This window comes from Felis catus, chromosome F2 (genome assembly GCF_018350175.1).
Source record: "Felis catus isolate Fca126 chromosome F2, F.catus_Fca126_mat1.0, whole genome shotgun sequence".
Taxonomy (NCBI): domain Eukaryota; kingdom Metazoa; phylum Chordata; class Mammalia; order Carnivora; family Felidae; genus Felis; species Felis catus.
This window is the reverse complement of record NC_058385.1, coordinates 7,584,511-7,598,986: the sequence shown is the minus strand read 5'-3', so window position 1 is coordinate 7,598,986 and position 14,476 is coordinate 7,584,511. Positions and strand designations below refer to the sequence as shown.

The following is a 14,476-nucleotide window of genomic DNA, read 5'->3' as shown; positions in this document are numbered from 1 at the left end:
GAGCCATTTCACTTAGGATTTTCCTCTTCCCACTTCTCAACAATTGAGTCCTGACATTACCTAGAGTAGCCCTGCCCAACAGAAATATCATGCGAGCCACACACGTACTTTTAGTTTTCTGGTGGTCACATTTATAAAGTATAAAAAGCAACAGGTGAAATTAATTTAAACAACATATTTTATTGAACCCAATATATCCAAAATGTTATCGGCTCAACACGTAATCAATATGAAAATTATTAGTGAGATCCCCTTTTTTGCCCCCCCCCCCCCACCAAGTCCTCAAAGTCCCCAGGGAATTTGGCCCTTGCAACACACATTTCACATGCTCAACGTGCGACGTGCAGCTCAGGGCCACCATATTGAAAAGCTATGCAGGTCTCGAGCCTGGCAGGTGACCACACCTACTGATGGCGCAAACCTAGAAAAATTAACTTAGTCACTCTCCATGGAAACCCTTAAAGAACACTGATGGAAACAATCACATTCTAGCACATAGATGGGGGAAGGAGCCCTAGCAACATAAGCGACAGCATAGCAACACCAGCTGTTGTACGAAAGGGAAATTAGAAAACTACTACTCTGAAGAGAAGCATTTCTGGGAAGGTCCTCCTTTCTCTATTGTGTGTGGTATGAACTAAGGCAACTGGCAATACCTTTGCACAACCATGCATTTGATAAGGCGCAGTTCTCGTTCTCTTTTCATTCTACAATACAGACACGGACGTATTTTGTCCTCAAGTCGAATGTCCTATTTCTCACTTAGGATGACAAACAGCAAAGCATGAAATCCTCCCATGATCTCGCTGGCCTTGTCGGTCTTGGGGTCACTAGGAGGGACTGAACTGCACGAAGCAGATTGGCCATCAGACATCTCTCGTATTATTTTATAAAAATATCCTGCTAACTCCTGGCCAGGGCCTAGCCTTGCGGGCCTGGAGGCCTAGTTCCATTTTCTTCTCTTCCTCCCTTCGCTCTTCCTTCCCTTTGCAGAGGCAGAGGCTCCTTGGTCTATCAGACTAAAAGCTGGGGGTGAGAGATGCCCACAACCTGAACTCCCTCCCCACTGTCCGGACAGCCAGGGAGGGTGATGTCCTTTGCTCACCCTCGGGGCTGCTGCTTTTTCAGAAACTTCGGAACAGGAAGGAATAGCACAAACAGCTCAGCTCCACCTGTCTGAGCACAGACAGCAATCATCACACCTTGGCAGGAACAGCCACCCTGCATCCCTCCCCTCTGTCTGCTTACTCGGATGGCACTGCCTTCCTTAGTGTCTACCTATTTCCCCCTCTCACCACGCCTTGTCCATTCCATCCCAAGGGCATGAGTACTTACAGAACTGTGAGAGATGGGTGGCCAATGTGCTGACTTAATTTCCTAGAGTTTGGTTGTGAACAACAAAACTATAAAGTAATGGATTTTTCATAAAGATTTTATTAAAACCTTTCACTTTCTTTGCCAATGGGAGATTTCACATCTTTGTTTATAGTATTGCCTATAAGGAGATCCCACTGTTACCATTTCCAAGTACCAGCCCTTGCTTTCCTAGTGGGTGAGCTGACTTTGGCGAGAAAGCCTGTTAACACATCTGGATCGACCATATTTTCCGTTGATATCCAGCACAGATTAATCTTCCTTCACCACTTCAGTTGAAGGGGATTCCTCCCCTATCTGCTTCTCAAACTTCAATGTGCATACTAATCCCCGGGGGATCCTGTTCAACTATGGGTCGTGATTCACTAGGTGGGTCTAGGTGAGCCTGAGATTCTGCATTGCCGACACACTTCCAAGTGATGTGGCTGCACTGGCTGCAGATCCTACCTTGTATTGTAAGGTGATAGCTCCACTCTTAGCACAACATCACAGACAGATTTGGTGCTATGAACATGACTTGCTTCCTTCCCTAGGAGAGCATCTTCTTTTTTAAAATGTCTTCCTTACGATGATTTCAAACAGATGTTTGTGGAATCCACGATCGAAAGGCTATCACTGTGGCCACTTATTTTTTATCGTTCTATTCTCAGCAACTGATTACAGTGACCAAGTCGTGATTTAGTTGATAGACTGCTAATGAATTTGCACATATCAATAGCAGTTGAGTGAGAACTTGTCGTCCCAGCTCTGCGACCTCCCCTCATTGCCATCAGAACTAGACCTCCATGGGATGCCTGGGTGGCTCAGTCAGTTAAGCATCAGACTCTTGATTTCAGCTCAGGTCATGATCTCATGGGAGCCCAAGTTCTTGAGGTCAAGCCCCATGTCAGCACGGAGCCGGCTTGGGATTCTCTCTCTCCTCCCTCTCTCTCTGCCTCTCCCCACCCCTCTCTCAAAACAAATAAATAAACATTAAAAAAAAAAAAAAAAAGAACTAGACGTCCAGTCTGTACCCTTACTCTCAACATCTGACCAGGCAGAAATTGTATAATGAGAACATAAATGAAGCAAATTTCCCTTTAGTTTTTTGAAGCAGTTATATAGTTTGCCTTTGTGATGCCCTTGATTTCAGATTCTCACCTACCTTTACTATTAACAAGTTTGTTTCTGCACCTCACTTGGATTCCCAGGTTTCTCTTATGTTACTATGAGTGGTGATGTGCCTTGGCCACTGATTTCATACCTACTTCTGATTTGTGTTTTAAGCCAGGACTCTCGGGTCAAACACCTTCAGACTACAGACCCCACTGGTGCCCTCAATATCCAGTTAACCTAAACCTGACTATTTTCACAACTGGAGTTTTGCCCCTTTGTTCCTAGAACAAACTCCTCTAATGGATCTTGTCTGGTCTGCCTAGTGAAGTGTTGCTTTAAGCTTTGCTGTGATGAGTTTTAAAATGGTTGTCAGTACGATTTTCCCACTCACACTACCAGGGATCGAAATTTCAGCCTCTGATTTTGGAACAAAATTTTCCATTTGTGTTCATTTCTCTCGTGGCCAAATTTCTCTCAGGGCTCATAAATGCATGCCTGATCTACAATACCCTCATCTCCTATGAGCAGATGAGAGAGTGGATCTCAATGATAGAGTCCAGGGTATTTGGTCATGCTTCCTTGACAGAAACTTCAGGTCTCCTCCCTCTTACTCATTTGATTCCAGCCTTATTTTAAAGTAGATAGAGAGGCATCTGTGTGGCTCAGTCGGTTAAGTGTCCCACTCCTGATTTTGGCACAGGTCATGATCTTGCAGTTCATGGGTTCGAGCCTCGCATCAGGCTCTGTGCTGACAGCATGGAGCCTGCCTGGGATTCTCTCTCTCTCTCTCTCTCTCTCTCTCTCTGCCTCTCCCCCTCTTTCTCTCTCTCAAAATAAATAAATAAACATTAAAAAAATAAAGTAGGTAGATAGTATGCCCTTAAGTAACTAATAACTATTGACTACTTTTCAGAAATATGAACACAGATAATATTTATGCTTTCATTAGAATAGTGTTACATTACCTGCTGCTGTGTAGAACTCAATCTTTCCAACCCAACCATCACCAAATCAAGAAAAATCCTATAGGATATATCTGTGACTGCTACTCTTAATAGTAATATGTCCCCTGGAAATATGAAACCCTATGGGATGTACTTCCTAATTTAGAGTAGAATAATGGATCCAAGTGCTGTAACTCTCTTTGGAGAGTCTTCTGAAACTGACCTACATTTACAAAAATAATTGGTATTAATTTTACTTTTGTAAAGCAGGAAATTAATTAATGAGCTGAAAAGGTACCAAAATAAAGAAACCCCTACAAATCCTTTCCCCTGCTTTGCTAAAGAATCATTTATTTCTTCAGCGTTACCATTTCATCGATCCAGGGGCCGGGCCATAAACCAACGGTAGAAATAATGGAGGATCACTTTGTTACTGTTACAGCTACAGGGGCTACCGTTGTTTTGATTATCGGCTCTCTGTTACTGAAAAAAGACCTGAACTGTAAAGAATCCCCATATCTTTATTCACGACTGTCATCCGAAGTCCTACTGCTCTTTATATGGATGAAATCTCTCAGACTGGTGGTTCAGAAAGGTGACTTTGTCCGAGTGTACTTGGTAAGAAGCCAAATCAAAGTCATCCCAAGTCTTTTTAGACCCGTATTCACTGTAGATCCTATTTTTTCTATATATGCATGATTTTCTGTTTGACTAATCCTCACCCGCCCCACACACTGCCCACTGCTCTGTTTATATAAAAGGATTCCCCTGGCAGGAAAACAGGGCATGTGCATAAATTAAACAAAAGAAGTAGAACTGATTCAAACAGCCTACTTATGAATCATGAAGAAGAAAAAATAGTTTGACACACTTCGGATCATTTTAAAATAGATGCTTAAATTTTTTTTAAAAAAAATTAAATATCTGAAATGTTGTCGTGGGGTTGAAAATTGTTCAGCTTCATGACATAGAGCTAACAACCTAGAGATCCAGGCAATTCCTATCCAAGAAAGGTTAATGCATTGCTCTCTGAGTGACAGACCCCTATTCTTTAATGAGGACAGGCCTGGATATAGTGTCTTTGTTTAGAGTTTAAATTCAATTTCTACCATATTAAATCAGGGACAGTGTAACCCAGGACAGGCTTTTAATTTAAAAGCCCACCTAGCTCTGACAACAGCCTTCTCGTTGACATAACTTATAGCTCTTTATAAGCCAGTGAAGCATTGTTTTTATTTGCTAATCATAGCACCCCAACTGTGCCTACCTCACTACATGAAATGGAAACGGTAATTTTGGCTTCCCAGGTCTCTATGATAGATACCTTAGATTTAGTGATATGGGAACACTTCCCACATCAGCGTCAAATACTTAGATATGGGTTTTTATGAATATGGTGTTATTTGATTGCAAGTAAAATTCAGAAATGACACAAAGTAAGTTACATTACATGAACACGCTTAAGATTCTGTCTACGTGTATGGATCATACCAGTTCCTAGATGTTAGACACTAATATCGTCAACTCTGGAAAGTCCCTTGTAGGTAACCAGAGAAACGCTATTAACGATGATGTCCTTGGAAGAACACATACAGACTTTGTGGTGCTGCTACTCTGGGGACTGGGTAAACAGGAAGAATTTAAAGTAAAAGCAAGACCAGAATTTTGGACCTGGAAAGGAACCTTGAATATTATCTTTTGACCGATCACATCATATAGATAGAAAATTAAGGCTCGGGAAGAGGAAACCAAATGAAGATTTAAACTTTGCGGGGACCCAGGGAGATGCACTCTGCCATCATGCTGACACACGTAGCCCAGAGCACTGAGGTGACCTGCCTGGGGTCTGGGCTATGAAGCAGCCAGTTCATCTCTTCTGACTCCTCACCTAGTCCACTGCCCCCAAAGGAGCTGCCTCTGGAAAGAAGATCCGTCACCGATATTCTACTGGGACCCATCGTCTTAGGGTTGGAAAGGAAGTAATGCTGTCCTTCAGATCACTGCCTCTAGAACACCTCTGGACTGATTTATTTCCACTTGAACCCTTCTTTAGTTTCCTTGGCAACCGGTAATCTATATTAGTTCTGTGGATATACTAGACGTGAAATTACTGGTTTACGGCGGTAAGAAGTATGGCAGACAGAGGAGTGGCACGAGTAATAGCAGAAGCTACAAACCTTCTTTGCATAGACAAATAGAAGCACCAGAAAGAGCAAAATCATTCCATACATAAATATACCCCCAGGCAGTCAGGTGTAGGGAAGAAGAAAGTGAAAAAGTTTTATCCCAAAGCTTTCCCGGGCTGCCTTTTCCATCAGCAAGCACAGAAATGTCAAGCTGGGCTTCTGGATGCATCTTTCTCTGAGCAGAACTAGCACTTTATGGAATTTATCCCCACTTCCTTAATGCTGGCGATCTGAAAAAAAAAAAAAAAAGAGCTGGGGCAAGGAGGGATATCGTTTCTAGATAACAACACCCCTTCTAATTCGCTGCACCCTTAGAAACTCAAGAAGCAAACAGCCCCCTTCTCATAGAGAAGAAAGAATAATGCCTGGGCTTCATTCACAGGTCAGTAAATATTCACTGAGCATGGAACCTCCACAACCATTGGAGTAACTTCCCAAGGACGGGCCCGTGGTCTTCCTTCCTGACCGGCCATGCCACCAATTACCAACGACACCGGCATATAGCCGGAAGGAAGTCACTCGGTGGTGGTCAGAATTGTGCAACGCCATTCAACAGAATTTGTTCTTCCCTGACATCCTTCAACACATTACGACTATTTTATAAGATTACACCTGACAAGCACTTTCTCATGACTGGTACCACACTGCACCTTGTGTCTGATAACACCTAAGACTAAAACTTCTAATTCTAATTCCTGATCTTGCTTCCATGGGCCTAGTTAGGGTGTCATTCAAATTCTATAGCAAGTCAAGCAATGTGCTAATTGGATTAGCCAGTGAGTTCATACAAAGGGGAATCATTCTGTACCGGTTACCCAGTGGTTGGTGTTATTTAATATCACAGGTAAATGATTTCGCTCAAGCTGTAAAGTATAGAACACGTTTAACAGCCAGATGTGTACTTGGATACGCAAACATTAAAGAATTTTTTGCAAGTGACTGAGCAAAGACCCCCAAAGCTACTGAGCCAAGGAGTTGTGGGTACTGTTCAAAAATGATAGCATCCATTTGTATAGATACTTTTAACTACGCTATGCAGGAAGTCGGCAAATTCCATCAGAATGTAATAACCATAAAATCCGTTTTCACCCTTATAAGTAAACAGTATATGGTTCAACTGAGTGGGAAAAAAAAATACAATTTTTGCACTAGTTATTGCAAAGATACTGAAATAAGTATATCTATCACATAGATTTATGCATAAATTATTCCAACACATAGAGAAGCCACAGTAAATGCACAGAGGACTGTCTGGTTGTGTGTGGATTTATATCTGTTGGGTAACTCAGAGATTTAAATAGCAAGGCCAGCACTCAAGGATGTTACAGAGACTTGTGGTGCTCTAGGGAAGATAGCGGGTCCATAAACCAATGAACAGATCTCAAAGTAACATAACTGCAGTGTTCCAAGCAAACTCCTGCTTCTTCCATCCACGAGAAAGCAAAGATCAGTCTACTATGTTTGGAGCAGCATGTAATTAATGATGGAAACTCTCATGAAATCTCAGGGCTGGAGGATGATCTTTTAGTTCAACCCTCTGCATGATACTTAAAAGTTTTTTCTGCTACAACTCTGCGTCCAGTTTTCTAAGTGATGCTTAGACACTCCAATGTTGGGGAACTCGCTGCTGATAAGGAATCACACTTGATCTCTGGATGCCTTTGACTAGCTAAAAACTGCTTCCTTACATTGACTCAAAATCTGTCCATCTTACCCCAGAGGGCCCACACCCAAGTCCGTGCCTGGCCCTCATTACAACCCTTCAGTACTTACCAGGGAGCTCTTAACTTCTCAGCCTTCTCTTCTACCTAAGGACCCTCAATCTCATCAACAATTTTCTCATGTGGCCTTTTTTCCCCTCCCACATCGGTACCGAATTCTAACCTAGAATCAGTGCAGAACTATATGACCTGGACAGAAAACACACTTAACATACTCTGTCTCAATTTCCGCATTTGCAAAATGAAAGGGCTACCTCAGAGACTACTCTGAGGATCAAAGCCCTCAGAAAATTGAAAAAGTGTTACAAAAACAGAAAGAACAAGTTTCCAAGGACAAGGAAACGTAAATTTGAATAACACAAAGACCACCGTATCCTAAGGAAAATCTCTTCCAAAGGTAGCCAGAAATAAACTTTTGCCAAGAGTTTACTTTAGCATAGGGGCGCCTGGGTGGCTCAGTCAGTTAAGTGGTGGACTTCGGCTCTGGTCATGATCTCACGGTTTGTGAGTTCAAGCCCCGCATTGGGCTCTGTGCTGACAGCTCGGAGCCAGGAGCCTGCTTTGGATTCTGTGTCTCCCTCTCTCTCTCTCTGCCTCTCCCCTGCTCCCACTCTCTCTCTCTCAAAACTTAATAAACATTAAAAAAAATTTTTTTAAAAAGAGTTTACTTTGGCATAAATCCAGGAACAATTTCAACCGGTCTGTTTTTCTGAAAAAGCACTCCCCAACTTGTTGAGCCTATTTAGGCACTCCAATTACATCCAAACTTGATCCTTTTAAAATCAACGAATTTTAACAAATGAAAAAGACATGACTGAATCCGAAAGGAACTGATGACCTTTCCTCTGAAACTGAACTACGCGCCATTCCTTCGGCTAAAACAATGTTTTAACGCTTTTGTAACAATCCCTCCCCTCCCTGGCTCTTATAATCCAGGATTCCTCCATGCTTTCAGAATAAAATCTAAATCCCCTTCACTGTCTGCCCAAGGAATTCTCCTTCCTCCTCTCTAGCTACTATGGCTCATTCACTCTCTATTCAAAGGACACACTCTACCTGCCTTGTTCTCTCTTCCCCGCCCCACCCCTACCCCATGCCTTTACACAAAGTCATAGCCAAGGCTCTGCAGCCATTGCCCCGCTTTATTCAGACAGCAGATTTTCTCCTCATTCAAACCTTTGCTCAAACATCCCCTCCTCCGGAGTCTCATCTGAATCACTAAGATGGTTTGAGGTTCCTGTTTCTTTCCTAGTACTTGTTTCCTTGTATTGAAATTGTTTGTTTGTTTTTCTGCCTTCCTCGCCAGACAATGGAATCCTTTAAAGATGATGTGTATTTTATTCATTTGGGGGTAATTAGTAACTAGAACAGTGCCTTGCATCGAGTAAGTCCTCACTATATGCAGAATGAATAAGTTAATTAATATGCAGTAGAGGGAAACACAAATATACAGAAAAGTAAGCATTCAATGAACTGAGGAAAGGGCATCAATCTTGCCTGACCTATATCAGAATTCAGAACTAACTCCAAATCGATAAAGTACTTTTTCAGTGGTCGGAGGTGTAACCTGTATGCTATTTCCCTGCCCATTCTTGATTGCTAGAACCTCTTTTATCATTTGCAAGGCACTTTCCACACATTCACCTGCATCGCGCCATTTAATCATTAATGCCACTGCAAGACCCTGCTACCCAACTGGGATTTAATACGGCAAGCTCAGCATGAGGAGCACTGGACTTAGAGTCAGACAAGCTGAGCTCCAGGCCCTATTTGGCGGGTTGACTACTGGTGTGTTATTGGACACATCTCTTACCCCGTCTAAACCGCAGCTCCCTCTCCCACTTTGCCATCCTTAGTGAAGGTCAAGTGTCATTGTTACACAATGTTGTCATTATTATCCAAGATGGCATCGAACTGATCCAGAAAGAGCACAGACTTTGGGTATGGTGGGCCAGGCTTTGACTCCTAGCTATGTCACATAATAGCTGGGTAATTCTCTGAGCCACTTTTCTCATATTATAGAGATACTAATGATTTTTCTCTTAGGTTCTTGTAAAGCGTAGTTGAGATAAAGAATATAAAAACATTTGTAAATTTTTCAAGTGCTATATGAAATTATTATTATTCATGGTTGGCCAGATTTAAGAACGACTTAGAACAGCATTGCTCAAAGTTCCCTGTGTGCCACAAGAGTGTTTAATAAGTAACCTTTGCAAAGTTATCGGTAACTACACATTAGCTTATTTTTTTTTTTTTTTTGCATATCAGCTTATTAAAGGCTCTGAGAAGTCCTGCTGTAGAGAGATCTGTTTAATTCCATTTAAGCTGCCCTTTTCCAATTGCCCTTTTCCAATTTATTTGAATATGGAACACATGTCATACCTTGTGGAATAGCAAGCATGAGAAGATAGAAATGTTCTTTCACGAGGTCGTCACCACATGACTCTCATGATAGACATTCGGAAACAAAAACCAAATAGTCAAAGACTAAAAACACTCCCCGTTCTACCATCTACTCACTTATTGTATGCAATATGCCTGCTTGCTAGAAGACAACCAAAAAAGTATATACACGCATACACGGGAAAAACCGAGTTAGAATTTTGAGAGGAAGTCATAAATTCTGAAGGAAGAAGGCATCCAGATACAATTGATTATGGGTGTGAAGACTTAAAAACTGTTCCAGCTGGGCATTTGTGATTCCCACTGGCTAGACTGCACTCTTAGTAACTTCTGGACTCGTATGAAATGAACAAGAAAAAAAATACTTGTTCATTTGCACACACATTTCCTTGAAAGTCGTGATTGCTCTTTTCACATGGTAGCAAAAGCTCACTTCATTATTTCAAATGGCTCTTTCTCAGAATCAACTCTTGTGACTTTAAAAGCCGCCATTAATTTCCCATTAGTAAACTTTAATTAAAATGAATATGTATCATTGCTTTCAGCAGTTGCATTTGTAATAAATGTACAAATACATTCAAATCTTGCCCAAAATGTTTCAGATAGCTATTTCTGAACAAGCAAACACTTTGATGTTATTTCAAAGGACTGTATCTACAGAAAGCTTTTAGAACCTTGCCCTTACCTAAAATAACTAAAATTTCATGGAAATACAAGGGACAGTTACCAACCTAGCTAAAATCTATTTTATTGATCTCAGAAAGTAGCATGTTAAAACATGAATGATGGCCCCTGAGCTTTGAACCATTCAGTACCTCGGTGTTTCTGCAACATTTGTGCATAATGCATTGAAAAGAAAAGCTAGAAGAAGCAGAGGGGTGTTCCTAATTTAAAGAATCCTAATGGTCTAAGATAATGATCTAATACAACAATCTGTGATGAACTGCCTTTCACCAGCTTATTATCAAAGATGGACCTACTGCCCAAAGTTGCACTCCAATACTCTACACTCGGAGAAGCTGAAACAATTTAGAATGCATCTGAGTGTTAAACTCCATGAATTTTCCGATCCCTTTCCAGTTTCCTACATTAGGCTAAAGTTTGTTTAAACATACTTTATAAGGAGAAAACGAGGTTGAGTCTTAGACCATACTTCCATCAAGTTACCCCACTGCCCCCCGAATGTCGTAACTAGAATCCAAGAACAGGTGGATTAGCTCATTCAGACTTACATGTTAAACACAATATTCTGAAAATGTGGGCAAATATCTGAAAATATTTTCAACAATACTTCCTCCCAGGGAACCATGCAGTAACAGAAAAAACCTCAAAACCCTGTAGAAATACTTAACAAAAGGAGTCTTGTGTCACCACAGTTTCTCTAAGAGTTGGGTGGGTCACTGCATTTTTCAGACAGCCTGTGACTTTCCTTGTGCATTTGACCTTACCCTTCTTTCCCTCCGCCTCCTAGATCAGCTTTTCTGTATGGCCAGTTGACCCAGTGGCTGTGGTCTCACTGAGATGTATGTGGGCCCTTTTCTTTTCCTAATTATTTCTCACTTTCTGCATTTTATCTCCTGAGATAACTAAATGTCAATTTTCAACCGGGAAAATGTTTGGTTTCGACAGTCTAGTAAACATAATGATAATGAAAATTATTTTTCAGGTCACAGAATTTGAGAATATATTTTTCATAAACTATCAATCTGGAGGAAGCATGGGCAGTTCTTCAGCTAATAAGAGAAGTGGCTGCATTATTTACATACATCTAGACATTTCAAAGGTGATCGAAAAGTAAGTGATTTCCAAATCCGGCACAAAGTTTGCAAAAGTCACCAAATGGAATGGTAAGCTTGTAAGCTTCATTTTCCACATTATCAGATGGAAACTACTAATCATAGGCACCTCACCACTAAACAATTTCAGCGATCAATGTGGACATTTGAGTTCTTCATCAAATCTGAATGGCTTCATATAATAATGGCTGCATATAAGGCTTCATAATGGTCATTCATGGAACATACAGCTATCACATTTAACTGACATTTCAAAGTCCTTTGAGTCCAAACTATGGAGCTTTCCAACACCGACGGGTCTGACTGCCTCTCATATACCACTTTTCCAGAAAGTATCCGTTTGGGAAAAAAAAAAAAGTTTCGCAATTTGAAAGTTTGCCGTCTATGGCAATGTTCATCCTGCTTCACAAAGCAACGACAGTCCCAGGAAAGGTTGCAAAATAACCACCCTTGCTCTTCTCCACGAAAACACTATCGTTCGCCGCAAAGAAAACAAGTTTTTCGTCCCATTCGACAAATCCTCTGAGTTGTTTCCACATGGGAAACATGTCCTCGGCACACTTAATGATTTATAAAGCCTTTATCACAAAGATAACTACAAATGAAACGGAAAAGGACACTGGCATACCAGCACGTAAGCCCCACATTGGTGCACTTACTAGGAAGTTTCCTCATTTTACTTACACTGCATACTTCTGAGCACTCTGTTTCATGATATTCCTAAATCTAGGCAGTGACCGCTCAAATGACGGCTCCCTCTGCCCAGAGAGTTTAGCTTTGTATTCCAGTGTCTAAGTGGAAGTGATATCTGTGTAAAAAGACTTGGTACATCAGATGACAAGTAGCAGAGCGACCAATGAAGATGCCAAGTCCGATTAAAGTTTACAAGACGCACCACCCCTTTTCTAAGGTTTGTTAGTTATGTGAGAAATCAGAATGTGGGGTTATTGCAAGCTAAGCAGAAAAGACATCATAAAAGTGAACCTACTCATGGTTGGAGATAGATATAAATATAGATTATAGATATAGGTGTCAGTATTCTCCAAGAAAGGACAAGCCGTCTGCCCACTAAGCTTTTTACTTGGAGCACAGTACTTCTCCTACCAGTGAGCATTCCAATGTGGGTACTTCTGAGCAGTAAGAATTCCCATATAACTAGAATTAGCAACAGGGAACAAAAGAAGCCATCCAAATGGCAATATACCCCGCAAATTCAACATAATAGAAAAGGATTTTTAGAAGATGTGACAGGAATCCTCTCCCGGCCACTGAAACAGTATCACTAAAAATGGGGAGGGGGTAGCATATAAACAGAGAGAAGCTGGTGAAGCAGCGTGGGGACACAGAGGGGAGGGATGGGTTGATCAAAACCACTTTGCTGCCTGTCTCTTGCTTCTCACTTCCCTCCCACCTTAGGTTGTGATCACAAATCTTAAAAATGCAAAACCCGGTATAAGAAAAAGAAAAAGAAAAAAAAAAAAACCCAAACTGAAAGAGTGTGACTAGGGTTACTACCACAGCAACCCTAAAGGATTTTCGTGCAAAAGCAAAGCAGTGAGGATGTTATGTGGTTAGCAACGGCAGTTCTCCCCCGTCCCCACCCCTGATACGGTACCTCCAGATCTGCCCGAGCTGCAAGATGTGGATCAGTGACTGCAGGAGCCAGATGCAGAAGGAGCAGGACGCAGACCTGTGTTTGCCGCTGGCCCGGGTGGCCCCGCTACTGTTGCTGCCGCTGTTGGCGGCGGCGATGTTGCTCTTGCTGGCGTTGGACGCTTGCCTTTGCGGCGTGGAAGGACGAGCCTCGCCTTCCGCGGCTGCAGACCCACTGCTGGCCACAGTCTTGCAATCGGCTCCAGGCTGCGGGCAGCTGGAGGCGGCTGCGGTCGTGGCGCTGTCCTCGGTGCTGAAATCGTGCACGAACCAGCGGAAGCTGAACACTTGCACCGAGAGCGAGCCGAGCACCACGAAGAAGAGCGTGAGCCCGAACCACCAGCGCTGGCCGCGCAAGTAGTAGTCCACGGCGAGCCAGATGTCCGTGCCCACGTCCGCGAAGTACACGGCCACGGCGGCCAGGATCCAGAGGCAGTCCCACAGCGAGTAGCGCCGCTGCTCCCTGCCCAGGCGCAGGCACAGCGCCGCCGAGCCCGCCCCGCTGCCGCCCGGGCCGCCAACGCCGCCGCCCGGGCCGCCCAAGCCCCCGGAGCCGCCGCCCGAGCCGCCGCTCCCGGCACAGCAGCAGCAGCAGCGCGAGCAGCCGCCGCCGTCCGGGCAGCAGCCGCCCCCGGCCGCCTCCTCGTCCTCGGCTCCCGACCCCGACGGCAAGCCCGGAGCCAATCCCTGCACCGAGCCCGAGTGGTCCGAGTTCTGCAGCGGGGTGAACGCCACGTCGCTGCTCTTCTTCATTTTCAGCCTCCCGTCTGACTTAGCGGCCATGATGCCTCCAAACCGGAGGAGAGCCCTCCTTTATCTGACACCTTTCCCCGCTGTCTCCTCCTCCCGCCACCTCCTCGCCTCGCCCCGGCTTCCCTCCCTGGCGGCGCGGCTCCCCCTCCTCCTGCTCCTGCGCCGGCTCGCCCGCCGCCGCCCGCCGCCCGCCGGGCTGGGCGCTGGGCCGGGCTAGCGGCGCGCCTGGGGCCGGCAGGAGCGCCGCCTGGCTGCCTGCGCGGAGCCAAGCTGCTCGCGGCGCCCCGCGCGCGCCCCTGCCAGCCGCCCGCGCTCCTCGCCGTCCCGGCCCCGCGGCTGCCGCCCGAGCCGCCGCCGCCGCCAGCAGCAGGAGCAGCAGCGGCCGCCGCGGCGCTCCTCGGACCTGCACATTCCTCTCCTCCCCTCGCGCGCGCTCCCTCCTCCCGCTTCCTCTCCTCCACCAGCTGACTCCGAGGGAGAGGATGACCTCATCCCTTCTCTTCCAGCTGCCGCCGCTCCCACCCCGGCTCGGGAGGGGCGAGGGAGGAGGA

At 44.3% G+C, this 14,476-nt stretch overlaps 1 protein-coding gene across 3 annotated transcripts in view; it reads right to left on the bottom strand.

Annotated features, from left to right (window-relative positions):
* Positions 1-14,192, bottom strand: part of XKR4 (XK related 4) — a 436,657-nt gene extending 422,465 nt beyond the window's left edge. For all 3 annotated transcript variants that reach the window (XM_023248669.2, XR_002739629.2, XR_002739630.2), the window contains exon 1: positions 13,135-14,192. In XM_023248669.2, the coding sequence (XP_023104437.1) occupies positions 13,135-13,955 (821 nt within the window). In that variant the 5' untranslated portion in view covers positions 13,956-14,192. The remainder of the gene's footprint in view (positions 1-13,134) is intronic.
* Positions 14,193-14,476: the final 284 nt, after the last annotated feature.